The 26220-nt window shown below is 40.5% G+C and overlaps 1 protein-coding gene across 1 annotated transcript in view; it reads right to left on the bottom strand.

The window, feature by feature from the left end:
• PITPNM3 (PITPNM family member 3) overlaps window positions 1–26220 on the bottom strand; it is a gene marked incomplete at its 5' end in the record, with an annotated part of 80731 nt that overhangs the window by 36237 nt on the left and 18274 nt on the right. Inside the window, 3 exon segments of the mRNA XM_084299958.1 lie at window positions 3688–3923; window positions 6788–6864; window positions 24230–24337. Coding sequence (XP_084156084.1) covers window positions 3688–3923; window positions 6788–6864; window positions 24230–24337 — 421 coding nt within the window.

Here is a 26220-nt window from a genome sequence, read left to right as displayed (position 1 = left end):
TCCCTGAAAAGGGAAGAGATGGCTCACAAGCCATCTAGTTGGAACTACAATGGAACTTAGTTTTAAACCTTACCTGTCCTTAGCAGCAAAGGTGTCACAGGACATCACTCATACGTTATAGATTCACACAGGCTGCATAAGCAGTGTCTTTCTGATTTACAATAGATACAGGAAACTGAAAGTGATGGGAGCAGATGGAAGCAGACCAGATTAAACAATCTAAAACATTTACTGGTTGGAGTGAATTTTCCCTGAAAGATCCCTTTTCTTTAACCCCCCTCTTTGCAAGACAGGGAGGAGAACTGCCTGTGCGTGTTCAGATGAAAGGTCCCAGTGGGATTAGTCTGAACCCAGATACTCAGCACATAGACACATTGTAATTCAAAACCTGTGCCAAGGCAAACAGAGGGGTTGCTCTACCTTGGCATGCACTATGCTTGCACATTCACAGAATTCAGGATACATTCAAACCAAACATGAAATCTTGTGCTGCTGCTTAATCTGGCTCACACCCGATGAATATTTCAGTAATTGAAAACACACCTCCTCACCCACAGTTTGCTAAGTGGGATGTTTACCACAAATTTATGTTCCACAACTGCTTCCTTCAGTTCTGACTGTGAAAGCTGCTGGCATGATGCAAAATTGCGAGAGCCGATAATCATCTCTCCTTCTGTCAGCACCAAATGGATGCATTACAAGTGGTTGAAGGCAAGAACATACCTTGGCAGTACTAATTGTATTTCAGTTCTGGGAATGATTCAACTGAACACTCAAAAATCTACCTTGGCTATTTTCAGTTTGGCTGAGCATTGATGGCTGCAACAAGAAGGAATCAAAAAAAAACAAAGCAAAAGAAGGGAGGAGCTCTCTTCATTTGGGTTGTCACCAGCCCTTCCACTCTACCAGCTCTTCTTCCAGTTAGTTGAGCCCTGCAAGCACTGCCTTATGTGGATATCTAAGAGACACTTCTGATCCCCGTGTTAATAAATGGCTCATTTGCAGAGGGATCCTTCAAACACCTCTTGATGTTGCAACTCCTCTTCCACTATTAGTTTTCTTTCCTTGCAGGGCAGCAACTGGGACACACATACTGCTTTCCCAGTTGTTTTGGTGTATTCCCCCTTGATGTGAACAATCAGACATACCTTCTAGCAGTCTGGTCTACACATTGCCCCCTTTTCTTCCTGCATGCTGTCTTAGCTTTGAGTCCAGCTGGTATTTCAGAACTTTAACCTCTACTCTAACCCCTCCTTTCCAACCCTGTCATCTGGGCAGTAATCATCACTGTTCCCATTTCTTAAGGCCCAAAACGCGTTTGTAGAAAACTCACATCCTCTCCTCTTCTGCAGCATTATCTGCTCTACAAGTTCAAATGTAACTTTAGGTGCTATACTGCAAGAAAGGCTATAAAAGTGACTGTCACTTAGGGGAAACCCTGGACAAAACCAACAGAAGTTTCCCTCTGTTTAGAAAAGAAGAAATCAGCCAAGTCTGAGTCTCCTCTGCCATCAGTATAGAGTTCAGTAGTTACTGTTGATTTACACTTGTAGAAGAGTTGAATCAGGCCTAAGAGCATGTTTTTTCCTCCTTTCTCTGTCGTGCTGACAAGATTAGCACACTTCTGTCTAAAATACTTATCTCAGGGAAAATACAACTAAGGCAAAAAGTGTTACCTGAAAAGGTCCTGTCATCTATTGATTGAATTCTAGGACTGAAAAAGTAACTGAGGAAGAACAGGCACTGAAGTGGATGTATGCAGTGAAAAAATCTGTTTGTTATTTGAAGTTCACTTCACTTGGACCACAGGGATAAATAACAATAGAGAAAAGGAGCTGCTACATGTCATTTTTGAAGTCTCACAGCATTGTCAAAAAGAGTGCATATCTGAAATTGTTACTGCCATACATATAACAATTGTTAAAATTAATAGTAATAATAGTTTTTCACCACACCAGTATCTTTTGCACAAGCATGCACACAGGAATTTCAAAACATATAATTATTAATGTATGTTATAAGCATCCCCAGCTGGCCTACTTGAAAAAGCACACTCAGAGTAGAGGTAAGTGATTTGCTCAAAACCTACAGGATAGCCCAGAAAAGATCACAGTGTCTTAAAACTGATTTATTTTTTAGGAAGTGCTGTGGTTTAACCTGTCAGACAGCTAAGTACCACAAAGCTGTTCCCTCACACTCCCCCCAGGTGGGATGGTGGAGAGAATCAGAAAAAAGGTAAAACTCATGGGTTGAGAGGACAGTTTAATAGGACAGAAAATGAAGGAAAACCAAAACAAAATGAACAAACAAAAAAACAACACCCCCCCTCCCGCCCCCAAAAAATGATGATGATGATGATAAAGAATACACAAAACAGGTGATGCACAATGCAACTGTTTACCACCCACCAACCAATTCCCATTTCCAAGAAATGGCCACCACCCCAGCCAACCCCCCCAGTTTTCCTGTTCAGCATGAGGCCACATGGTGTGGGACATCCCTTTGGCCAGCTGGAGTCAGCTGTCCTGACTGTGTCCCCTCACCACTCCTTGTGTACCCACAGCCTCTTTGCTGGCAGGGCAACAAGAGAAGCTGAGAAGTCCTTGGCTGTGCGAGCACTGTGCAGCAACAACTGAAACGTCAGTGTGTTATTAGCATTGTTCTCATCCTAAATCCAAAGCACAGCACCATATCAGCAAGTATGAAGAAAATATACTCTACCCCAGCCAAAAACAGGACAGATCCCCCTTACTATGCATGCAACCAAATCCTAGTTGCATTTTGAACTGAAGCCTTCATTAGCCAAAGGCACTGTTTCTTAGAGATGCATCCTCTGTAGCTCATTCAAGACTGCTTTATACTGCATTCTTATAGGTTAATGGCAATAAATTAATACCCCACTGCAAAACACTACAGGGTTTCAAAGAGTAGTAGCTGCTATTGGGAATAAACAGATATTACTTTTTTTTTTCTCTTGTTAAAGGGTAAAAATCATATTCATATGTAAATTCTCTCACCAAGACAATGTGTTAAATCACTAACATTCTAGGTAGTTCTTTCTATTCTCAGTCTCCAGTGCAAAGCATAATTTTGTTAAATTAGTCTAAGTTTCTCAGCAAGGCTTCCCAATCTCCACTTAACTCCTAAACCAATGTTACCAATATGCCATTTTTGTTTATAAATCTAAAAACATTAAAACTATCAGAAGGGTCTTCTATAACATCCTGTCTCTGCAATGCTCAAATATTGAACAGACAAATCAGATACAGAAGTGTCAGCTGGTATATTTGTTGGCAGTTCTAGCTATGCTTCACATTTTAGAAGAAGATAAATGCTGACTACTCATTTTTTAATCAGGTTTTAAAGGATGGATGAAGGAAAAGTTAACAATAATCATAGTTTTCTTCTTCTGCCCAGTTGTTCTGAATTTTATTTTTCTTCTGGATGCATGTGGATGATAGTCTGTAGTCCACCATGAATTTTTTGTTGTTGTTGTTGTTTGCTTTTTTGTTTGTTTGTTTTTAAACTAACACATCCATGTAGCAGAGTATGAAAGATCATACTAAGTCATTCAGTGAGCAAAAGTTTAAAAAGGATTCATGGCATTTCATATGAAAAGCACAGGTCATAGAAAACCTTTCAAAACCAAACTGCAAAGCCAAACATTTGAAAATGAAATAAGCTTACTTGGAAACAAGAGAGAAGGCTGCTGAACAGATTGCAGGGCAGGGAACAAGTCTGATTAAGATGTGTCCCAAAGCAGAAGGGAAATGGGCTTGGGTGACTTTTTCAAACACAGAACTGAAGGTGTTGATGTCTGCCAGCTTGCTGCTTTGGTCCTCTCCTCCAGTGTCTAAGATGTTTCCACCATGTAGGATCAGAATTAGCACATGAGTTTTGCATTTCTGGTGTTTAACTCCTTCCTGTGAGAAAAAAGGAAATAAGAAAGGAGGAAGCCTTTTTAGGGACAGTGTTGGTATATTTGGTGTTAATCACATAATCACAGAATAGTTTGGCTTGGAAAGGACTTTAAAGATCATCTAATTCCAAGCCCCCTGCCATGGGCGGGAACACCTTCCACTAGCCCAGGATGCTCAAAGACCCATCCAACCTGGCACTGAACACCTCCAGGGATGGGGCATCCACAGCTTCCCTGGACAGCCTGTTCCAGTGCCTCACCACCCTCTGAGTAACAAACTTCTTCCTTATGTCTAAATGTTAATGTTCACAAGCAATTAGAATTGATTCCTTTTCCCACCCCACTGTGACCTTTGTGTTATCTGCTGGGTAGGGAGGATGGGATGGGACACAACACATTTAAGTATGTCTGAACCAGGTAGAGCACACTATGCTCTGCCAGAAAACCCTTACAGGTCAGGTGTAGACCAACAAAGACTATAGCTTTGTGCACATCAAAAGCTATTGGAAATATGTCCAGACTGGAGATGTCCAACATTCACAGGCAGCCTAAGAAAATGTCTTGATATTGTGAAATGGGCTGCTGCATTTACTGGAAACATTTTAACTCTAATCATCACAGGTTCTTTAAAGGAAAACAAATGAACACATTTGCCAATGTTTTCATTTATGCCCATGAAAGCATCTAGCAGAAGCAACTGGTAAGAGTTTTGAAACTGGAAGCCTTCTGAGAATGGCAACTTATTAAAATGAAGAAAAAAAAAAGGGGGTGGGGAGGTTAACGTACAAGACATTTACTGAGAGAGTAAAAAATGAACTGTTGCTAATGGTGAGTATGTGAATTGTCATGCAATACACAGACAATAATCTACCATGGAAGGTGAGGTCATGTGCTACGTAGAAAAATATGTTATCTATCTACTTGAAACTGGAAAAGCATTTTGCATGTTTCAGAGTTACACATTTTTTTCTTCTTTAAACTTTGACAGTCGTATTCATTCAAAGAAAGACCTACTAATACATGAAAAGATTAGGAAATTCTCTGTTTTTAAGTCTTGACAACTATTTTCCTTCTTGTACTTGCTTGAGGATTGTTAACTGCTACCTTGGGTGATCTACCGAGAAAGAAGTTCAAATAAAATAATCAAATATTATATTGTGAAATAAGCTCCATTTATTTTCAGTAACATCTTTTTAATTAATTTATGTAAGTTTAGTTTCTACTATGACCCCAGTCTTACGAAGTGATCATGATCTATTAGGTAGGTTTGTACCCTCATGTGCTATATTCTGATGATGTCTCTTCTCTTTTTCTTTTTCTTTATCAGTCTATCTAAACTGCAAGCTGTTTAAGGAAAGACTGGCTTGAGTTATGTGCTTACATAGCACCTTTTAAAAATGGGCTTTTGAACATAGACCAGCTCAGATAGTTATACTCTCAGGTCTCAGGACTGCATTTCCCATCACAGTATTTTGTTTTTGCGAAGAAACTGGCCAATATTAGCATACCTCGTGCAAGAGAGGAAAAACTTTGCAGGATGAGGTCATATCTTTTATTAAATTAACTATGGCAACTTGCAAACAGGCAATGTTCTAGGCATCTCCTTCTTCAGCTCTGCTACCAAAACCACAATCTTGAATAGTAAATATAAAATGAGAAGAACTGCTCAGAGTTTAACAAAAACCACACACAAAATTAATCAAACAAACAAAGCATTAACCAGAAAAACTGACAAGTAAATAAATGCACACAGATACATTTCAGCCTGCAGTTTAGCAGTAGAAGTGCAGGGGTGGAAAAGATGTTGGCATGAATGAGTAAAAAATACATAATTCAGCACCTGTAGAATGGTGACAGACAAATGGTTGAAAACGAGAGAATTCTAAATTGTTCCACAAAGCCATTATATCTGTTTAGCCCATGATTTTTAGTCTCCAGTAGAATTACTCATTCTAAGTCCCATGTTCATCCTCTGAAGGCATTTTGCTGATCTGCATGTATCTTTCAGTATTGGATATGCTGGTAAGTAAAAAGAGAGTTTTTGAGGTTCCACTTTTTCTTGCTCTAATTTACAATTGCCCTCTCCATATGTTCCCCATCCATTTATTCAGAAGAGGAGTCTAATTCCCTTTAAAAGCTCAAAGTAGCTCTTTCCACAGCCAATGCCAGCTTGTAAACAAGTAGCACTGTTGACAGGTTGGTGTAACTGAAGGCTTCAAAACAGAGGTAAAAATTCAAGCAAGTCAATATTGCTCAAGTAACTGTTAAAAACGTCTATCAGCACAGTTGTATTTAACAGGTAGCTTTCACAGAAGGAGTCAAAAGGAACAAAAAAAAATTGCCTGTAATCAGCAGTTCAGTCATGACTAAGACAAGGAGCTAAAGGGCTGAACTGAAAGAACATCTGATGTCAAAGACTGTCAGCATTTTCTGGGGACATTTGGCCTCGGATTCTTGAAATACGGAAATGTAGACATTTCTGTTTCTTGTCCTGTGTTGGGACAGAGGACCTTAATCAGTCAACTGGAAGGAGCATAACTTGTTTAGATTCTTTGCTTCTTCTAAAGTAATTTTGTTACTGTCAATTTTCTGACTGCTACCAAATCTGCTTCTCAAAGCCTGTATTTGACCTGAAGCACTACGTAGACATCTTTTGAGAGAAATGGGTCATATTTCCACCTAAGTGAAATTATGTAGTATGTAAAAATCTCATTTTGATTTTCAGTTATTGCATGCGCACTTACTGAAAAATAAAAAAGAAAGACTAAGCCATCAAAGAGGCTTACAATTCCATAATACAATAAGAGAGTATTTCCACATATCTGGTCCTTGAAAATCAGCACAATCGGTTTTGGGGAACAATCTCACCTCATTGTCCTCATGTATTTCAATACTGCCTTGTGCAGGTAACCTTTGTTTTCTTAAAGAGGCTCTATATAATTCACCTGAAAAGAAAAAAGACAATTGATAGCATAAATACTTGGATTCCTCACCTTTTTCAGACATAGAATCATAGAAACATTAAGATTGGAAAAGACCTCCAAGATCATTTAGTCCAGCCATCCCCCTTCCACCAGTATTACTCACTAAACCATGTCCCTAAACACCACATCCAACCCTTCCTTAAACTCCTTCACAGACAGTGACTCCACCACCTCCCTGGGTGACCCGTTCTAATGCCTCATCACTCTTTCTGAGCAGAAATGTCTCCTCATTTCCAACCTGAACCTCCCCTGGCACAACTTGAGGCCATTCCCTCTAGTCTTATCTGTAGCTACCTGTGAGAAGAGGCTGACCCCCATCTCCCCACACCTTCTTTTCAGGTAGTTGTAGAGAGCAATGAGGTCTCCTCTGAGCCTTCGCTTCTCCAGACTAAACAACCCCAGTGCCCTCAGCCACCCCTCAAAAGACTTGTGTTCCAGAACCTTCACCAGCTTCATAGCCCTTCTCTGGACATGCTCCAGGGCTTCAATTTCTTTCCTGTAGCGAGGGGCCCAAAACTGGATACAGTACTCAAGGTGCGACCTCACCAGAGCAGAGTAAAGAATACAAGTGGACAATTGCCACCCTGGTCCAGCTAGCTACACTATTCCTGATACAAGCCAGGAAGCCATTGGCCTTCTTGGCCACCTGGGCACACTGCTGGCTCATGTTCAGGTGAGTGTCGAGCAACACCCCCAGATCCTTTTCCTCTGCACAGCTTCCAGCCACTCTGCCCCAAGCCTGTAGCATTGCCCGGGGTTGTTGTGACCACATTGCAGGACCTGGCACTTAGACATGTTGAACCTCATTCCATCGGCCTCTGCTCATCGATCCAACCTGCCCAGTCCGCAGAGCCTTCCTACCCTCAAGCAGACTGACACTTTCCCCCCAACTTGTTGTCACCTGCAACCTTACTGAGGGTGCACTCAATTCCCTCATCTAAATCATCAGTAAAGATATTGAAAAGGGTGTGCCCCAATACCAACACATGGAGAACACCACTTGAGACTGGTCGCCAGCTGGATTTCATTCTATTCACCACCCCTCTCTTGGCCTGGTCTTCCAGTCAGTTTTTAACCCAGCAAAGGGCGTACCTGTCTAAGCCATGGGCTGCCAGTTTCTCCAGGAGAATACTGTGGGAGACCACGTCCAAGGCTTTGCTGAAGTCTAGGTACACTACACCCTCATCCACCAGGTGGGTTACCTGGTCATAAAAGGAGATGATGCTGGTCAGGCAAGACTTGCCTTTCATGAACCTATGCTGGCTGGGCCTGATCCCCAGGTTGTCTTGCACATGCTGTATGACTGCCCTCAAGATTATTTGTTCCATAACCTTCCGTGGCACTGAGGTCAGACTGACAGGCCTGCAGTTCCCTTTATCTTCCTTACGACCTTTCTTATAGATGGATGTCACATTATCAAGTCTCCAGTCATCTGGGACCTCTCTGGTTGACCATGACAGCTGACAGATGATGGAAAGCAGCTCGGCAATCACATCTGCCAGCTCCCTCAGCACCCTCGGGGTAGACAAGGGTATATAGAGTTATATAGTTTCAAAACAGAAAGATCTGTTCACAGGAAATCCCATGGATAAACTGAACAATAAACAGGGTTTTTTGCAGTCCTACATATAAAATAGTCCTCCATTCTTACAGCAACATTTATAACAAGACTCGGGTCCCTATGCAGAGATGTACAGTACCAGCACAGATGTTGTTCGTCATCTGTTCCTTTAGTAACTGCAGTTCTACAGTAACTGCAGTGCTACATTACCAAGATGCACAACAGAAGTAACAGAAATTTAGAGCAAGAGATTTTCACAGAAAAATAAAACAAAAAACCTTGTAACCTGAACAAACAGGAAGAAATACCACAGATAAACACAGTGCTTTCCTAATACCTTTTATCACAACAGGATCATATGTTCATCATCTGTTATAAAGACAAGGAAAGTCCACTTTGACTTTGGAGAAGAATTTAGAGTGTTTTTGGCTTCAATGAGAGCAGATTCAGTACCTTCAATACAGTCAATTATATACTCAGACCACTCTAGACAAACACCGTATGTTTTACAATACCTCATCAGAGGCACTAGGTGCACACTCTTGGTCCTCAAACAGCAGGTCTGCAATATCTGTTAGCTCAACTGTATTAACATACTTAACAAACTACTATATACTAATATTAATTACTAATAAATTACTATATACTGTTAATTACGGTATTAACATTAACAAATGTGATTAAAAAACCTCAACACGTTTAACTAAACAGACCCAAAGATACAGTTGTGAATAAGTATATTATAAGAATTCAGAATAAATAATAGATAAATAAATCTGAATAAACAGGCAGACCAGCTGGATAGGCTACTCCACTGGCTATTCTCATGTCCAAACATGAAAACAAGAAAGTGAACAGCAGTAGTCGGCATGGATTTACAAAGGGGAAATCAAGCCCAACCAACCTGATAGCCTTCTCTGATGAGACTATTGGCTTGGTGGATGAAGGGAGAGCAGTGGATATTGTTTACCTCAACTTTATCAGGGCTTTCAACATTGTCTCTCATAACATCCTTGCAAACAAAGTGAGGAAATACAGGCCAGATAAGTGGACAGTGAGATGAACTGATAGCTGGCTGGACTGCCAGGCTTAAGGCATTGTGATCAGCAGCGTAAGTCCAGCTGAAGGCCAGTGTCCATTGGTGCATCCTGGGGGTTGCTACTAGATCCACTCCTGTGTAGCATATTTATTAATTTCCTAGACAATGGACAGATTACACACTCAACAAGCCTGCAGACAACACAAAAGTAGGCAGAGTAGCTAAGACATTACATGGTTGTGCTGCCATTCAGAGGGATCTCACCAGGCTGAAGAAACAGTCAACAGGAATATGATGAAGCGTAACCAAATGAAATGCAAAGTCCTGCACTTGGGGAACAATAACCCAGACTGACAGTGTGGACAACACCTTTGCAGAAAAGGACCTGAGGATCCTGGTGGACAACAAGTTGACTGGGACCCAGCAATGTGACGCTCACAGTGTACCAGTGCCTAGCAGTGACTTTTTATGTAAGACAAGAAACTGATAACCTATACAAATAAAACTGATAGGCTTCTAACACCCAATCTAATTGAGTTTATTGTTTATTCTACTGTCAAACTATTAACCATCCAATATTGGCTCAAGAACAACAAACTAGTTTGTTTCGAAATACAGAATATATCTGTTAAATGTGCTTCCACTCATTAGTTTTCCTACTCATTGCATGATGCTTGTTTTTTTACCTTATGGGCCATTGTTCTCCAAAATATTCATGTATAAGATACAGAATATCAAAAGCTACAAATAACAATGTTTATTGCAATGTGCCCAAATGGCAAATTTGTGATGATTTACTGCTGAGTCCAGCATCTCAGCATCTGCCTCAACATAACCACTGTCACGTAATGAAACAAGAGAAACTGCCATAAAGTTCTTTATGAGAACTATGGCACATTAAATCTACAGTAATCTTTTGTTTAAAAGAAAACAATTATGAACTAGAAGTGCCAGGTTGTCTTTACGTAATAGCCTTCATTCCTATACCTCAGTGGAATTTACGAAGTAAATTTACACAGACTTTGGCATTACAATTAAGAACTAATTCTGTAACAGATTTTGCCATTATCATTCCTTGTAGCCATGAGAAAATCATTCGAACAGTGACTAAGTTTCTCTATATTTAAAAGTAAAGTGATTATTCTGGCCTCTTTGGCAGGCAAGGATTTAAAGGATTTGTCATTTAGTATTTGTGTGAAACAAACAAAAATAAATAGCGCATACACACACACAACACCACTAACAAACAGCAACGACATAAACCCACAAACCTGGAAATTCCAAGCAAACATAATTGCTTTCTGGAAGTCTCTACACTTTAAATCTGCTTCAATTTAAAAGTGGTGTTTCCAAAAGCCTGTCCAGAAGACCCATTTTACTCTGAGGTTCTTCATTGGAAAAATATGACAGTTTTCTAGCACCTAAGCTCAAAGCAGAACCAGTATCACACAAACATTAGTTTTAAAATGACATCAGGCATGAAAAATAGTTGTTCGGGGCCATGAGGCACCACCTTATAGGGAGCCATAATATTTATCTTCAACAGAGTACTGAAAAAGGAAACCCATGATTCATCATGTGCTCACAAACACTTTCTGTTATCTTTACAGTGCAACACATTAGACAAGATATTTCCTGGGATTACTTGTGCCCTGTTCCTTTGAAAATTGTGTTCTAATAATAGGTCTTTAGGAAGCAGAGAGGGTGGGTTGCTTTTTCCTTTATGCATCAAATGCCAGACCGAAGGATAATTCCTTGCTCCACACTCATAAAAATCTTACAAATAACTGGAAAATAGATTCCAGGCACTGTTTTAATCGCAGTTCCTATTCTCTAGGTAAAGTAGACTGCTATCAGAATATTGGCCTTCTTTACAAACTGTTTTCTCACTTTGATTGGGGATTTTTAAAAAAAGAAGCATGATAAGCATGATATCAACTTGCAGTATTAAGAGATTGCAAAAACTACGACGCACAGATCAGTCTATGGAAGCATAAAAGATTTTTATTTCAGACACAGCAGTCTGAAATACTGCTGTATATAATAGGGACGGGACGGGACGGGACGGGACGGGACGGGAAGGGAAGGGACGGGACGGGAAGGGAAGGGAAGGGAAGGGAAGGGAAGGGAAGGGAAGGGAAGGGAAGGGAAGGGAAGGGAAGGGAAGGGAAGGGAAGGGAAGGGAAGGGAAGGGAAGGGAAGGGAAGGGAAGGGAAGGGAAGGGAAGGGAAGGGAAGGGAAGGGAAGGGAAAAGGGCTTGTTGTGTTTTGTTTTGTTTGTTTTCTAGTTGATTTGCAGTACAAGTCAGGAATTTCAATGGCTAGAACTTTGGCATTGTGTTGCCCAAAAGAACAAACTTGTCTGAATTCAAAGTAGTCCCATGGCATAATAGATGGGGGCTGTGTGTCTATGTGCATGTGTGTGTGTCATGTAAAGGGATCAACAGATGCCTTTATTTCAAATTTCAGTTTTGCTGATCATACACTTTGGAAGATAACCACAATTGGGGCCTGCATAGGTTCAGCTATATTGTTGAGGTTAAACACCAGACACTGAAGTAATTGGGGTCCTTCTCCATAATGATGAACATGTAATGAATAAGACTACTGAACAGATCTGTGCAAGACAGAAACATACATCATGACCTACAACAGAAAAAGACAGAAATTTCATGTGTCACAAAAATGAAACTGATTAGAAATACATGTAGATTTATGTTTTATTATTTACTGGAAGGGCTTTAATGAAGTAAAATAATGAGGCCTGGCTGGATGGAACCTCTCTGATGACATTACTAACATTTTATAGATTTTTCCAGTTGTCTTGATTCATACTGTCGTTATACCAATTTATACTAATTGTAACATTATGTAAACAACAGTGGGAAAGAAAAAGGCAGTCAAATCCCACACAGAGTCAAAAACCAGTGAGTTGTAACAGATTACATTGCAATAGCTAGTGATGGAGTCAGGAAAGCTCAGGATGAGATCAGATTAGAAACCTTTCTTTTTCCTTTTTTTTTTTTAATTTAACTTTCAAACACGTCAGCTAGACAGAACCCTAGGCTTCTCAAATCTGGCATGAGAAGACACAGGAACAGGCACCTCTCCTGTAGGCACCCAAAGTAACTGATCAACAGTAGGCAGGTGATAGCAGTGGCTAATTCCCACTGATGTCCTTATGTCTGAGTTTTCTACAGTAACCAGGTCCTCAAACACACTGAGAGCTTTCAAAAACCCACCCTTTGTTTTGATGACTTCCTGGGAGCAAAACATTTGAAAACCCAAATCTATAAACAGATGCAGAGCCATCCTACATAGCTCTGGTTCATATTACTGAGCAGAATAAATTCTTCATGCCACTGAGTGAACTTGATCTAATATCACTGCATTGGCTTCCTGCAGGCTTCAGGAAAGAATGAAACTCTTAGTCTTTCCATTCTGCTAAGATGTAATGACCTCCCTCTTAAAGGTCATATATCTTGCCTGTGCAGATGAGAGCATCTTTTTGGGAGCCTGGGAGTCTGAAATTGTGGAATTAACTCACCTATCACAGAACTTAACACCTCCCACTCCCACTGCAAAACATTCTGTCTGTCAGAGAACAGAGTTGAAGGTATAGCAGCAAAGGCAATTAAAAAAATAGAGAGAAATAAAAATCTCCAAAACCACAAAAATTACCTTGCATGTAGAACTCCACAGATGACAGAAGAAAAAGAATGCACTGCATATGATGAATTTAAGCTACAACAATTTACCATACTCCTAAAGGTAGTCAAATACATAAACTGCTTTAGGACAGACTAATTGCCTATGTGATATGAGGCAAGAATAAGTATGTCTAAACTGAGGGGAGCAAGAAACATTACATTCCAGTAGCTTTTGTACCTTGGGAAACCAAGCAGAATCTTAAAGGCATTTCAATACACTCACAAAGGTTTAGTGACACAAAGCAACATTTGCTCCTCCTCAGAGCAAAAGAACTCAAGCCACAGGAATCAGGATTGCCACTAACCCTGATCAATTCATCTACACTCAGAGAAACCCCATTTTGTACTAGACATGAGGTTGATACTTTGCTAAGGAGACTTAATTGATGTTTAGGAGACACAAAAGTGCTTTTAATGATGCTATTTTGCTTGAAGCTGATTATGAGTTTCAAAGGTCAGAATAAATGCCAGGAGAGATTATAAAGCAGAAGACTGCAGAGACAAAGGTAAGTCAGCAACTACCATATGGTTTGGCTATTTATCACACAGAGCTACTGCTTATCCTGTGACCCTACCACTTATGTGATGACGATAAGGTGTCTATCAGACATGCAAGGATTTCTCTTTCACGTGTACCCACTCATTCTCAGATTTGGGTTACTAAACATCAACCTTAGAATAAAATTCTCAGTTCAACAACACAGGAAGCCATTCACATACTATAAACATCATCAGACTTACCTACCTCTCAGAAAACGACCACAATGAAATTATCCATGAAAATGTAAGGAAACACTGTTGACAAGGCAGAGATTGTTGACAATCTTTCTGTGATATGAAAAGGCCTATCAGACTTTATTTCTGTGCTTCACAGTTTTCGAGCTAAAGCAGGTCTCTCACCTTTGCAAACAGCACAGTGTTTGGATGCAGTGCTGCAAGGCAGAACATAAAAAGATGCTGGTGGCTGTAACGAACAAATTACATAGAGTGGTACTGATCCTGATCGCAAGCCTAAGAAAATGAAATGAAGGGTGGCATGTTTTATATTGGAACATAAATGATTGCATTCTTTTCTGTCACTCAGTTTGGAGTAGTCAGAGCTACTGAGGTGACAGCAATGTGCACAACCGAGTGATAGTTTGAAATCTTTACTTCATGTGATTCTTCTCCTCTTCTACTAGATCTGCTGGTACAGGCTGTGCAAACATAGCATGGCTGTAAAGCCTGACACAAACAAAAAAAAGGTGAAGGCTTTATTCATCAGAACAATTCATCAGAACACAGTCACCCAGAAAGACGCTTGGTTCAAGTAACATAGACACACTTATTTTGCCAGGAAATTCTAACTCTACATGGCAGGAACATCTATACAGAAACAGGAACCAACACATCCGTGCACACTTATCAAACCAGAGTCTTGCATGCATGTGAATTCTCCAGTAGAACTGTCCTCAGTTCAGATGCACAGGTCTTCTATAATGAAACTGTATGACAACAGCTTACAACAGGTCTTGTGATCTCAGTGTAGTCACATTCATTTCATGCCTCCCTGTCCAGACGAAATACAAAATAGTACACAAAATGGGACTGTAATAAAAATGGGCATTGAAATGAGGTTTAACTGCCTTCCACAATGGTACGGAAATATCTCCCACAGCACCTGCTAGCTTGCAATAGCCTTTAGTGCCCCCATTTAAATTCCTTAAAATAAAAAAATAAAGAGAATCCACTAGTTGTAAGCTGCTACCACAAACTGGGGTTATGCCAGAGGTCACTTGGGCTGCTTTCAACTATTAAGAATTGCTTCAAGCAAGGTCATCTTTTACTTGCTCCAACCCTCTTTCCCAGCCTCTACATACAAATCCCACAACAGCTCTTAAATTGCCAAAATAACAGCATCAAATGGGTTCTGATAAATCACATTACACTTCTCTTCATATAGTCGTCCCTCAAGAGGTTTAAGAAATATGAATCTAGACTGAAATGCAGACCTCCTGTATTTTAAAATACCCTTTTGAAGACATTTACTGTGATATGATGGCGAAAACTTAAGTGTCATCCCTGATTAACCACTTGAGGGCATTCTACTTCATCTGTGTAACTACAACCCTTTAAATCTATACTACTAAAGGGCTTTGAAATTAACGCTACACTTAAAGAGACAGTATCAGCAGGAGTTTAGTTTATGAGGAGACTCATCAAATTCAAAGAACTATTCACTTTGTCAAAAGAAAGCATGCTAGTGAAATAAAGGTAGTATGAACTCTATGCCCTAGCAATTAACTATGCTTTACAGAGGAGTACAAACGTTTTCACCACACAGTGATTTTCACAAAATCTGCTACAAATTGCCATCTCTCTGGCCAGGAATTAGAAGACCACCTGCAATTCCTCCAGTTGCTTGCTACCACCTGTTGCAAAGCTACCAAAAACAAAAATTAAAAAATAAATAAATATGGGGGGCCGTGTTGAAACCAGAATAGAATCACAGAATCCAACTTACTTTCCCACAAAGGATTGGTAACACCAGTAGAAATAAACATATCTATTCACCATAGAAATTTGCTGCAGGTAAAATGAAGCTCTACAAAACTACCTTCACTACACAGCTGTGCTACACAGTCATTACACATACATGTATCTTTGCAAATCCATGCTCCTGAGATGCCACAGAATCACGCTGAATGGCTGAGGCTGGCAGGGACCTCTGGGTCCATCTGGCCCCTACCCTGCTTCAGTAGGCCAACCAGAGCAGGGTGCCCAGGACAGTGTCCAAGTGGCTTTTGAGTTCTCCAAGGAGGGAGACTCCAGGCTACCTGTGCTAGGGCTCCCATCACCTGCATAGTAAGGAAGTGCTTCCTGATATTTACATGGAATCTCCTGTGTTCCAGTTTGTGTATGCTACATCTAGCCCCGGTGTCACTGGAAAGAGCCTGGCTTCATCTTCTTTGCACCCCCCATGCCATATTTTGTATAACTCATTTTGTTCTCCCTTTTGATTACGTTGCTAATATGGTCAGCATCAGAGTATAGCACAGCTGAACAGAGTTGTGTGCCTAAGCACCAGCAAGGTATTAAGGGGATCTTTCTTCATCTTCTTCACCACATATCCAGTCTTGCAACATTAGCTGCCGTACCTTTAGCAGGCTTTACGGTATGCATGTTCTAATCACCTGAATTTATTTAACAACTTAACAAGTTATCACGGGAACAAACAACATTCATGTTCCACTTTAGAACGTGACTTTACCCCTGCAAGAATATAGTGAAATTTATCTTCAAATAGAAAAAAAAATATATAAATTTATCTTCAAATAGAAAAAAAATATATATATGTGTCAAATATAACAACCATGGGAGTACAAAGGAAAGGAGATACTACACCTGCAGATGAGATGACCCTCTGAATGGGACTGACAGCCAGGGAACCTTTAGGCCCAATGAAAATGATGTAAGACCACCTGCTGATTTTAGCATACGGACCAAATCTTAATACAGGTCCAAAACCAAAAAGGGAATCTGCGGAAGGACAGCAAGGATATCAGAGTTTCTTTGCAGCAGGAGCTCACACTCAGCTAAAAATATCTTAGAAGTTACCTTAAGTTTTCTCCATTTTGCAAACATTTGCTGAGCTGTATTTTAGAATGCACAGCATCACAAAAATAAAATGACAGCAGTTGTTGAACATGGATAACCTACTCTAGTATAAACTGCTATCATGGATGATTTGCATGTCAAGGACAGCAGAAGTCCAATTCACTGTTTATCTTTAAAATCTGCTGCTAGAAGTAAATCTGTTTTCATATGAGCCATCTGATGTGTTTTGGAATGGTATTGCTATTCTAATTTCCATCCTTTCCTTCCACTGTTCATTCCATTAAGCCAAATTTTGTTTTCCATTCTTCACATTATCAGGCAGTGGCAGATGCTATTGCAATAAATTTAATAGCAGCATAAACACTACATTTAGTTATGTCCAAACACCCTTTAATTAATTACATGACACTTCAGAAAGAGTCAAGGAAGGAGAGATCACATGCTACTGGGGAGAAGGAGAGTAGTTTGTTTACACAGAACATTCACTGTGGAAAAAATTAGTCAATGCAGCCAAAGTGCCTGAGGATGGGGCAGAGAACACCAGGACAAAGTGAAAATCACCATAACTGAAAGCAAAGAACCATGAGGGTGCGTACAGATTTTTCCATTATACTGAGTATTTTGACTACTGCATAAATGTTGGAGAACCTTGGAGATGAGATATATGGAGGATGTGGCAAAGGAGACTGAAGCAGTGATCCAGTGAAAGATGAGACCAGATGCAGAGCTTGATGAAACATATTAGTGTGCACCTTGTCTTGCACAGCAACATTAATTTCCTGTAGGAATTTAATGGCTCCAACTCAACATAGCTCATAATTTCAGATTTTATGGGTTAGTATTCATACCACAACTGACTAGCATCTTAAAAAAAAAATAATAATAATAATCTAACCCATTTAATGCAAAGAAATGAACCTTTCTGTTAAGTAAGTGGAAAATGCTAACTCAGAGCCAAGTTGGCATATCTGCAATATTTGCTTGTGAATCTCTTGACCCAATCATTAATTTATTTTTAAACTAACGTTTGAAATGCAAAATTCAACAAAGCAGCTAAGACCCACACATAATTAGACTGAAAAAAGAGGTCTTAGGCTGCAGGGTGTGCTTGGGGTTTCTGTCAGTGTCTGACAGCATCAGTTTAATACTGTGGGAGGTGCACCCAGGCTGAAGAACTGCTCAGCCTGGTGACAGAGTTTTGGGAGGAGGTGGGTAGGCTGGGGAGCATCAGGGAGATGGAAAAACAGATGGACTGGTGGAATCATACCCTACCATCCCTGGGACAGACGTGTCAGCCAGTCATAACATATGACATGAAGAATTCCCTATCCTCTCTCCACCAGGCAGAAGGTGGTGCGACTGAAGAGCTAAGGGGGGATGGAAGCAGGTTTCTGCTCAGTGCAGCATGTGAATCCCCTCCCTGCCTACCTTGCCTTCCCAGGTGCCCTTAAGACAACAGGTATGAGGCTTGGGAACTTGACGGACAGGACAGTATGGATGAAGATCCATCTAGGTTGAAGAGGTTGTCTAAGGCAAGTCAGCCCACCCCCAGTAACAAGATAACTTACATTATGAAAACAAAATGCAGATCAGTGACTCCCTTCTGAGGGGAACAGAGGGCCTGATATGCCAAGATCCCATTCATTGGGAAGTCTGCTGCCTCCCGGGGGCCCAGGTAAGAAACATTACTAGAAAACCTCCTAGGCTGGTATGGCTCTCTGATTATTTATCCATTACTGCTTTTTCATGTATGTAGCAATAAAGTTGGTCATCGAAGGTGATCAAAGAGACCTCAGGGTCTTGACAATTAGTTAAAGGATCAGGAGGCACAGCAATTGTTTTCCTCTATCCTTCCAGTATCAGTGAGAGAAATAGGCAGATCCAGCTGATCAACATGTAACTCTGACAGTTTTTTGACTACAGGATGGTCTACATGACATCAGGCCTGCTGTTGCCTGATGGGATGCACCTTTCTCAGAGGGGGAAATGAATTTTTGTGCCTAAGTTAGCAGAGCTGATTGAAAGAGCTTTAAACTAGGTTCGAAGAGGGGAATGGGATACGGGACAGCATGCCAAAGTTTGAGGCACTCTGTGTTAGTGAGATCCTTCAATCTGTTCCATGAGGCTATACATGCAGGCTACATTGGAGCACACTGAAATGTTTCTACTTCAATGCATGCAGCATGAGGAACAAGCAAGAGAAGTTAGAACCTTTAGGTTGGTTCCAGAGCTATGACATCATTGATACAAGCAAGATTTGGGGGGAAGCAACAGGTGGCTGGAGTGCTGTGATGGATGGTTATAGGCTCTTCAGGAGGGACAGGCAGGGCAGGCAAGGCTGGGGGTTGTTGGTGTATATAAGGGATGGGCTGGACTGTATGGAGCTTGCAGTTGGTGATGGCACAGTTGAGAGCTTCTTGGAAAGGATTAAGGGGCAAACACATAAAGTAGATGTTGTGGGAGTCTAATACAGTAGTCAGCCAGCATGACGACATCAATGAATTCTTCTCACTTCCGTAAACAAAATGATAGTTTGGACTTCAGGCTCTATTGCATCAATCAGCTCCTTGCTGGAACACCCAGCTAAAAGCTAGTCGATGTCAAAGAGCATTAAATATTTGGGTCTGGATGGGGAGCAAATGGACTGCAGGGGAAGTGTAAAAGGTGGCAATGAAAACACTTTTCCACTTGTTTCTTGGATGTCTCAAAATTACTTTGGATGGATATAACTGTTGGCCTAGATGCATTACTTGGTCAGGCCCCAGACGTGGCTAAACCCCTTAAGAAATAACTAAGAAATAAAGTAATTCTTATTGGAACCTGCAGCAAATGTGCATGTGCAAGCAGGCACTTTCACATATCTCCAGTAAATTATTTATGAACCAGAACAGCAATGAAACTTGACTGCTTTCTAGATGAGCTCTTTATTATCTGTTATTTGAAACATTGAAGGTCAACATATCTCTTGTCATACAACATGGACCTTTGAGAGATAAAAACAGATAGCTTTATTTTTCCTTTTCATACCAGCTTTGAAATAAGTAATTTCATAGCTTTAATGCACTATAATTTTGAGAAGGCTCAGAACAAAAAAGGTCACCTATTGCCATTTTAATGAGCATACAAACTTAATCCCCAAGCACATTTATGCTCATACATTAAGTACTCCTTCTGGCAAAAGCCAGTAATTGCATGCTCCTGAAAAGCATGAATACTGCAAGAGGAGACAATCAAAAGAAGCAGAGATTGCACATAATTTCCAGATGTCATCTAACTCTAGCATGTCTTACAAAGACACACTTGTTTTCCTCAAAAGAAATAACGATCAAACAAGAACATGCCAATTACCTACAATCCTGTAACTACACAAATTCACATCAACGGAAATATCCATAATGAAAACTTAATCAATTTAAATGCTGCTCCCAGTTTTCCCCTGAAGATGTATTTCTATTACTGATGAGAAAGGCTGTGATGGTCAAGTGCTCTCAGTTGTACTTACTGAAAATCAGTGACTGAATTAAATTACACACTTGCCATTTATAAAGTTCCCAATAACCTTTGCATGTCTTACATTGGATCTGTAGCATTACTTAAGTAGTGTCCAGTGGGTCTTCAGCTCTGCTCAGAGCATGCTGCATCTTCTCATACATCTTAATTCATTGAAAGATCCCATAAATGATATGCTTTATTAATTGATTTGTTAAATCATGAAAAGTAGTCAGTGCTCTACTCCCTGCATAGCCACTGAGCAAAACCATTTGTCCTAGAGACTGATTAAATTGCAACAAAGCTTTCTGCAACCAGAGTCAATGAACTCATCATTTTCTGGGAACCACAAGTAAATCCAGCTTCAGCAAAAAAACACATATTAACTGGAAAAACAGACCATACTCCTCACATCTTTCCACTGAGACAGTTAAATTCCTCACAGGAACGTCATAGAGGACATCTTTCTCTTTTCTACATAATGTTTTTAATGAGAGAATCCAGATTTACCTAGGCTTACAATTTTTGGCTATAAACACTTGGGCTAAGACTGAAATAGCTTTTTACTGCGGCACAGGAGACAATACAGTCAAGCATCCTCCTCATTCTCTCTTTGCCTTCCTCATTTGTATCTGATGGTTGCTAGTCAGAAACATTTCTAAGACTGCTAAATCACTAATTGCTATTCGGTTTTATTAAGCTGTAGCAAAAGCACTTAATATCTGTACTAAAAACACTGCAATAAGATCTATCAGCATTTGGCAGATAACTATGAAGACAAACACAGAGGAGCACATGCAAGGAAAAATCAACAGGTAGCAAATCAGTAGGACTGAATTTGAGAGTGGCAGAGAAAAGAAGGAAATGCCTTTAACTGCCTCACCTGTTAAGAAATCTGATGTATTTAGCAGGGGTGCATCAAGGAAAGTTCCTAACCAGCAGCGTGCATTACAGCCAGTGTTCTTCTTTCTTTTGCACTACTGAAGCAATGAAATTACATGCTGACATAACAAAACATGGTATATGAAATACTGGCTCAGTCTTCTTCTGCCCCACTCCTTACCAACTTCAACTCTTGACTGACAGCCTTGTTCAATAATGGTAAAAACCAGCACAATGAACGAAAAGCTACAGTACGCTTACAGTATACATTAAGCAATGTGCATATATATATATATATATACATACATATAACGTCTCCCCAGGATATATATAGACACACACACACACATTGTAATGTCTCCTGGAAAGACCTCATTGCAACCTTTCAATACTTAAAGAGGCCTTATAAAAAAGATGGAGAGGTACTCTTTACTTAGGTAGATAAGGATAGGGCAAATGGGATTAGTCTTAAACTAAAAGAGGATAGATTTACTTTAGACATTAGGAGGAAATTCTTCACTGTAAGGGTAGTGAGGCACTGGAACAGGTCACCCAGAGAAGTTGTGGATTCCCCAGTCCCTGGAGGCATTCAAGGCCAAGCTGGATGGGGCCATGTCCAACCTGATATAGTGAGTGGCATCCCTCCTATGGCAGGGAGTTGAAACTAGGTGATCTTTAAGGTCCCTTCCAACCCAAGCCATTCCATGATGAGCAGTATCAGAATGTAGATGCATCTTACACATAAACCAACTCATCAAATGCTGTTGAGTTGGGTACACTGCCTGTAAAGCCCTTTTGAGCAGTTATGTGTGAATAGAAGTGAAGTAAAAGAAGAAAACAGATGAGAATTCTTTCTTTTACAAAACATTGCAAGAAATTGTTGCTTGTGATGAAGGATACAGAGAAAGTAGAGTTACTGTATGCCGTCTTTGCTTCAGTCATTACTGTTAATGCGTGCCCTCAAGAATCTTTCATTTATGATACCAGGGATAAAGTATGGAGAAAGGAAAATTTTCCCTTGGTTGAGGAGTATCAGTTTAGAGATCATTTACGCAAACTTGATACCACAAATCCATGGACTTGGATCGGAGGCACCCACACATCCTGAGGGAGCTGGAGGATGTTATTGTTAAGTCACCCTCCATCATCTTTGAAAGGCTGTGGAGAAGAGGGGAGGTGCCTGAGGACTGAAAGAAAGCCATTGTCACTCCAGTCTTCTGAAAGGGAAAGAAGTAGTCATGGAAGAAGACAGTCAGTCTGACCTCTATCCCTGGAAAGGTGATGGGACAGCTAATCATGAAGGCCACCTCTAAGTATATGGAAAACAAGAAGGTAATCAGGAGCAGTCAGCATGGATTCACCAAAGAGAAATCACGCTTAATCAACCTGACTGCCTTCTATGATGGGACAACCAAGGATGGAGCCAGTCTTTTCAGTTGTGCCCAGCAAGAGGATAAGAGGCAACGGGCACAAACTGAAGCACAGGAAGTTCCAGCTGAATATGAGAACACTTCTTTACTGTGAGAGTGACAGCACTCACTGGAACAGCTTGCCCAGAGAGATTGTGGAGTCTCTTTCTCTGGAGATATTCAAAACCCGTCTGGATGACACCCTGCGCAATGTGGTGTAGGTGATCCTACTGAGCAGGGGGGTTGGACTAGATGATCTTGAGAGGTCCCTTCCAACCTTGGCCATTCTGTGATTTTGTTATTCTGTAACTGGCTGGAGAGATGAGGGAAAACATTGGATTTTGTCTGCCTGGACTTCAGCAAGGCTTTTGACGCTGTTTCCTACAACATCCTCGTACATAAGATCAGGAAATGTGGATTAGATGAGTGGACAGTGAGATTGATTGAGAACTGGCTGAATGGCAGAGCTCACAGGGTTGTGATCAGTGGCAGTCTAGCTGGAGATCTGCAGCTCGTAGCGTCACTCAGCAGTCAGTTCTGGCTCCAGTATTGTTTAACTTACCCAACGATGACCTAGATGAAGGGATGGAATGCCTTCTCAGCAAGTTTGCTGTTAACACAAAACTGGGAAGAGTGGCTGGCTGATACCCCAGAGGGCTGCACTGCCATTCAGAGAGACTGAGGCAGGCTGGAGAAGTGGGTGGAGAGGAACCCCATGATGTGCAACAAAAGCAAGTGCAGGGCACTGCACTTGGGGAGGAATAACCCTATGCCCCAGTACAGGTTGGGGGCTGACCTGCTGGAAAGCAGCTCTGTGGAGAAGAACCTGGGGGTCCTGGTGGACAGCAAGCTGGCCATGAGCCAGCAGTGTGCCCTTGCGGCTAAGAAGGCCAATGGTATCGTGGGGTACATCAGGCAAGAGTGTTGCCAGCAGGTCAAGAGAGTTAATCCCCCTCTACTCAGCCCTGCTGAGGCCTCACCTGGAGTACTGTGTCCAGTTCTGGGTTCCCCAGTACAAGAGAAACATGGAGCTCGTGGAGAGAGTCCAGCAGAGGGCTGCTAAAATGATTAAGAGACTGGAGCATCTCCCATGTGAGGAAAGGCTGAGGGAACTAGGCCTGTTCAGCCTGGAGAAGGGAAGGCTCAGGGGATCTGATCAATGTATACAAATACAAAAAATGGGAGGGTGTCAAGAGAACAGGGCCAGACTCTTCTCAGTGGTGCCCAGCAACAGGACAAGAGGCAACAGGTCCAAACTGGAACATGGGTAAGACTTCTTTACTGTGATGGTGACAGAGTGCTGAACAAGTTGCCCAGAAAGATTGTGGAGTTTCCTTCCCTGAAGATATTCAAAAGCTGTCCGGACACAATCCTGGGTAATGTGCTTTACATGATCCTGCCTGAGCAGGGAAGTTGGACTAGATGATATCAAGAAGTTCCTTCCAACTTCAACAATTCTGTGATTTCCAAGCACTAAAATATTACTTACATGTCTACATAAAACCTTTAACTATCGGGTATTGTAAATTATACTTCTTTTTAGCATTTACATAATGTCTGACACATAATTGCTTCAATAGTCAGATTTTCTTATTAATGTTAAATTAACATGTAAGGCAACATAACAAGGTAAACATTACCTTGATTTTCTTCCATCTTCTCAATTGTTTCTATCTGTTCAACAAGGTCATTTGAGTTCCATTGGCTCATGCCTATAAGAATGGCACTTTTTCCTTCCACCACCTCTTCTGTAGGAAGAAAAAGGAGAAAGAATAAATTGCAGTGATGAACAAAAGAACAAATATAAGGTTAAAACTACTAACTGTTAGAGAAATATATAAGGTTAAAACTAGTAACTGTCAGAGAAATAAACAGATCATCGTGTTTCCAAATGAGAATACATAACAGGTTAGCATATGCAAGATTCTCCAGGAAAGCTTCCTGCTTAGTGATATACCCTGAAATGTACCTATGTGCTACATAATTTTTTTTGTAGGAAAAACAGAGAAAAGAGAGAACTGCTTGCATTTTTGCTCTTACCTTGAGCAAGTCTTTTAAAAACAAAGTTGTGAATAAATCACTCAAGTGTTTAATATCAATAATTAGTCAAAATTCCTCCCTCTTCCCAACCCAGGCAAGCAATGAAGAATGAAGATTAAAACAGCCCTAAAACATGACTTTTTTTTTTTTTACCTAACAGCTGAAAGAAATTTCACATAAACTTCCAGTTTTGCCCAAACCACAGTTCTCCTCCTTTAGTCTCTACAAACTGAGGATACTTACAGTACTGAAGTATCAACATGCCTTTTTTCTTCCATGAAACACATTTTACCTAAAAGACTGAAGCTATTTTCTAACCAGAAATCAGGTAAGTATTGTTTATTCAGTCTTTACAATAGTGCTCTGAAGCAATGTAGTAGGCTGGAAGCCTAAGGATATTCTCTTATATGACTGGGTGGAGCAGAAATGCTTCAGGGGACATGCACTGAAAAAAACAAAGCTTGCTAGTGTCAGTATCACTGTGAACTTCTTGAAAAATTAATAACCTTTTTGTTCTAAAAGCCTCTCACCTGACACGGGAATACAAATGCTGCACTTTCATGTGTATAATTCAGTAACAAGCTTGTGATCCAATAGCAATGTGCACACACACACATACACACACACACACACTCGCACACAAAAGAAAAAAAAAAGATTTTCTGTGGGTCATGCAGGTAAAAACGCTGCAATTAAACTATTCAAGTAGTAACTATCTAGTACTGACGTAATTATATTAATATAATACAAATGGATTATATCCTTATACTTATTCAGGAAACGAAATGTGCTATACTATAGGGTAGTTAAAGTATTCTATAACAGTCAAACTATATGAACTTCTCAGAATTTGAACATGAACATTTTCCAAGATGCAAGGAAAACCTCAGTCAACATCCTGGGACTTTTATCAGCCATATAATTGTAGTTCAACATTCACCTCAGCCTGAAAATAGAGCTCTAAATGTGGCCAATTACTATAAACATTTCTAAGTTTATTATGTATCAAATTTTAACATGTAATCAAAAGAAGTATCTTCCTACACTAGACAGGCCTGAAGTGAAAGTATATCTCTAAAAGTCAATGTTAAACCATCAATACTAGCTTGTAGATTTCAATATACTAAAATTCTGACTTTACAACATTTAAAAGGCATGGCAGAGGGAAGAAAGGACTCAGAGACCTCTTTACAAGCATGTTTTTTTCCTTTTCTCAGAAGCCACCTGTGCTATACAAAGCTTTAAAGTTTCATCTAGGTGCACAGAGACATCTAGGAGCACCTGAGAAAACAGACCAACACCCTCCTCCCTCCTTGCTGCAACTTCCTTTCAAGGTGGTTGTAGCGAGTGATGAGGTCTCCCCTCAGACTCCTTTTCTCCATACTAAACCACCTTAGTTCCCTCAGCCACTCCTCATCAGTCTTGCTTTACATAGTCCATATACCAATTTTGTTGCTCTTCTCTGCACATGCTCAAGCAACTTCATATACCTTTTTTACTGAGAGGCCCGAAACTGAACACGATATTTGAGGTGCAGTCTCACCATGCTGCATACAAGGGGACAATCACTTCCCCAGTCCTTCTAGTGACA

Source organism: Netta rufina (assembly GCF_964035555.1).
Source record: "Netta rufina genome assembly, chromosome: 21".
In the NCBI taxonomy this organism is placed as follows: domain Eukaryota; kingdom Metazoa; phylum Chordata; class Aves; order Anseriformes; family Anatidae; genus Netta; species Netta rufina.
This window is presented reverse-complemented; position numbering and strand designations above follow the sequence as displayed.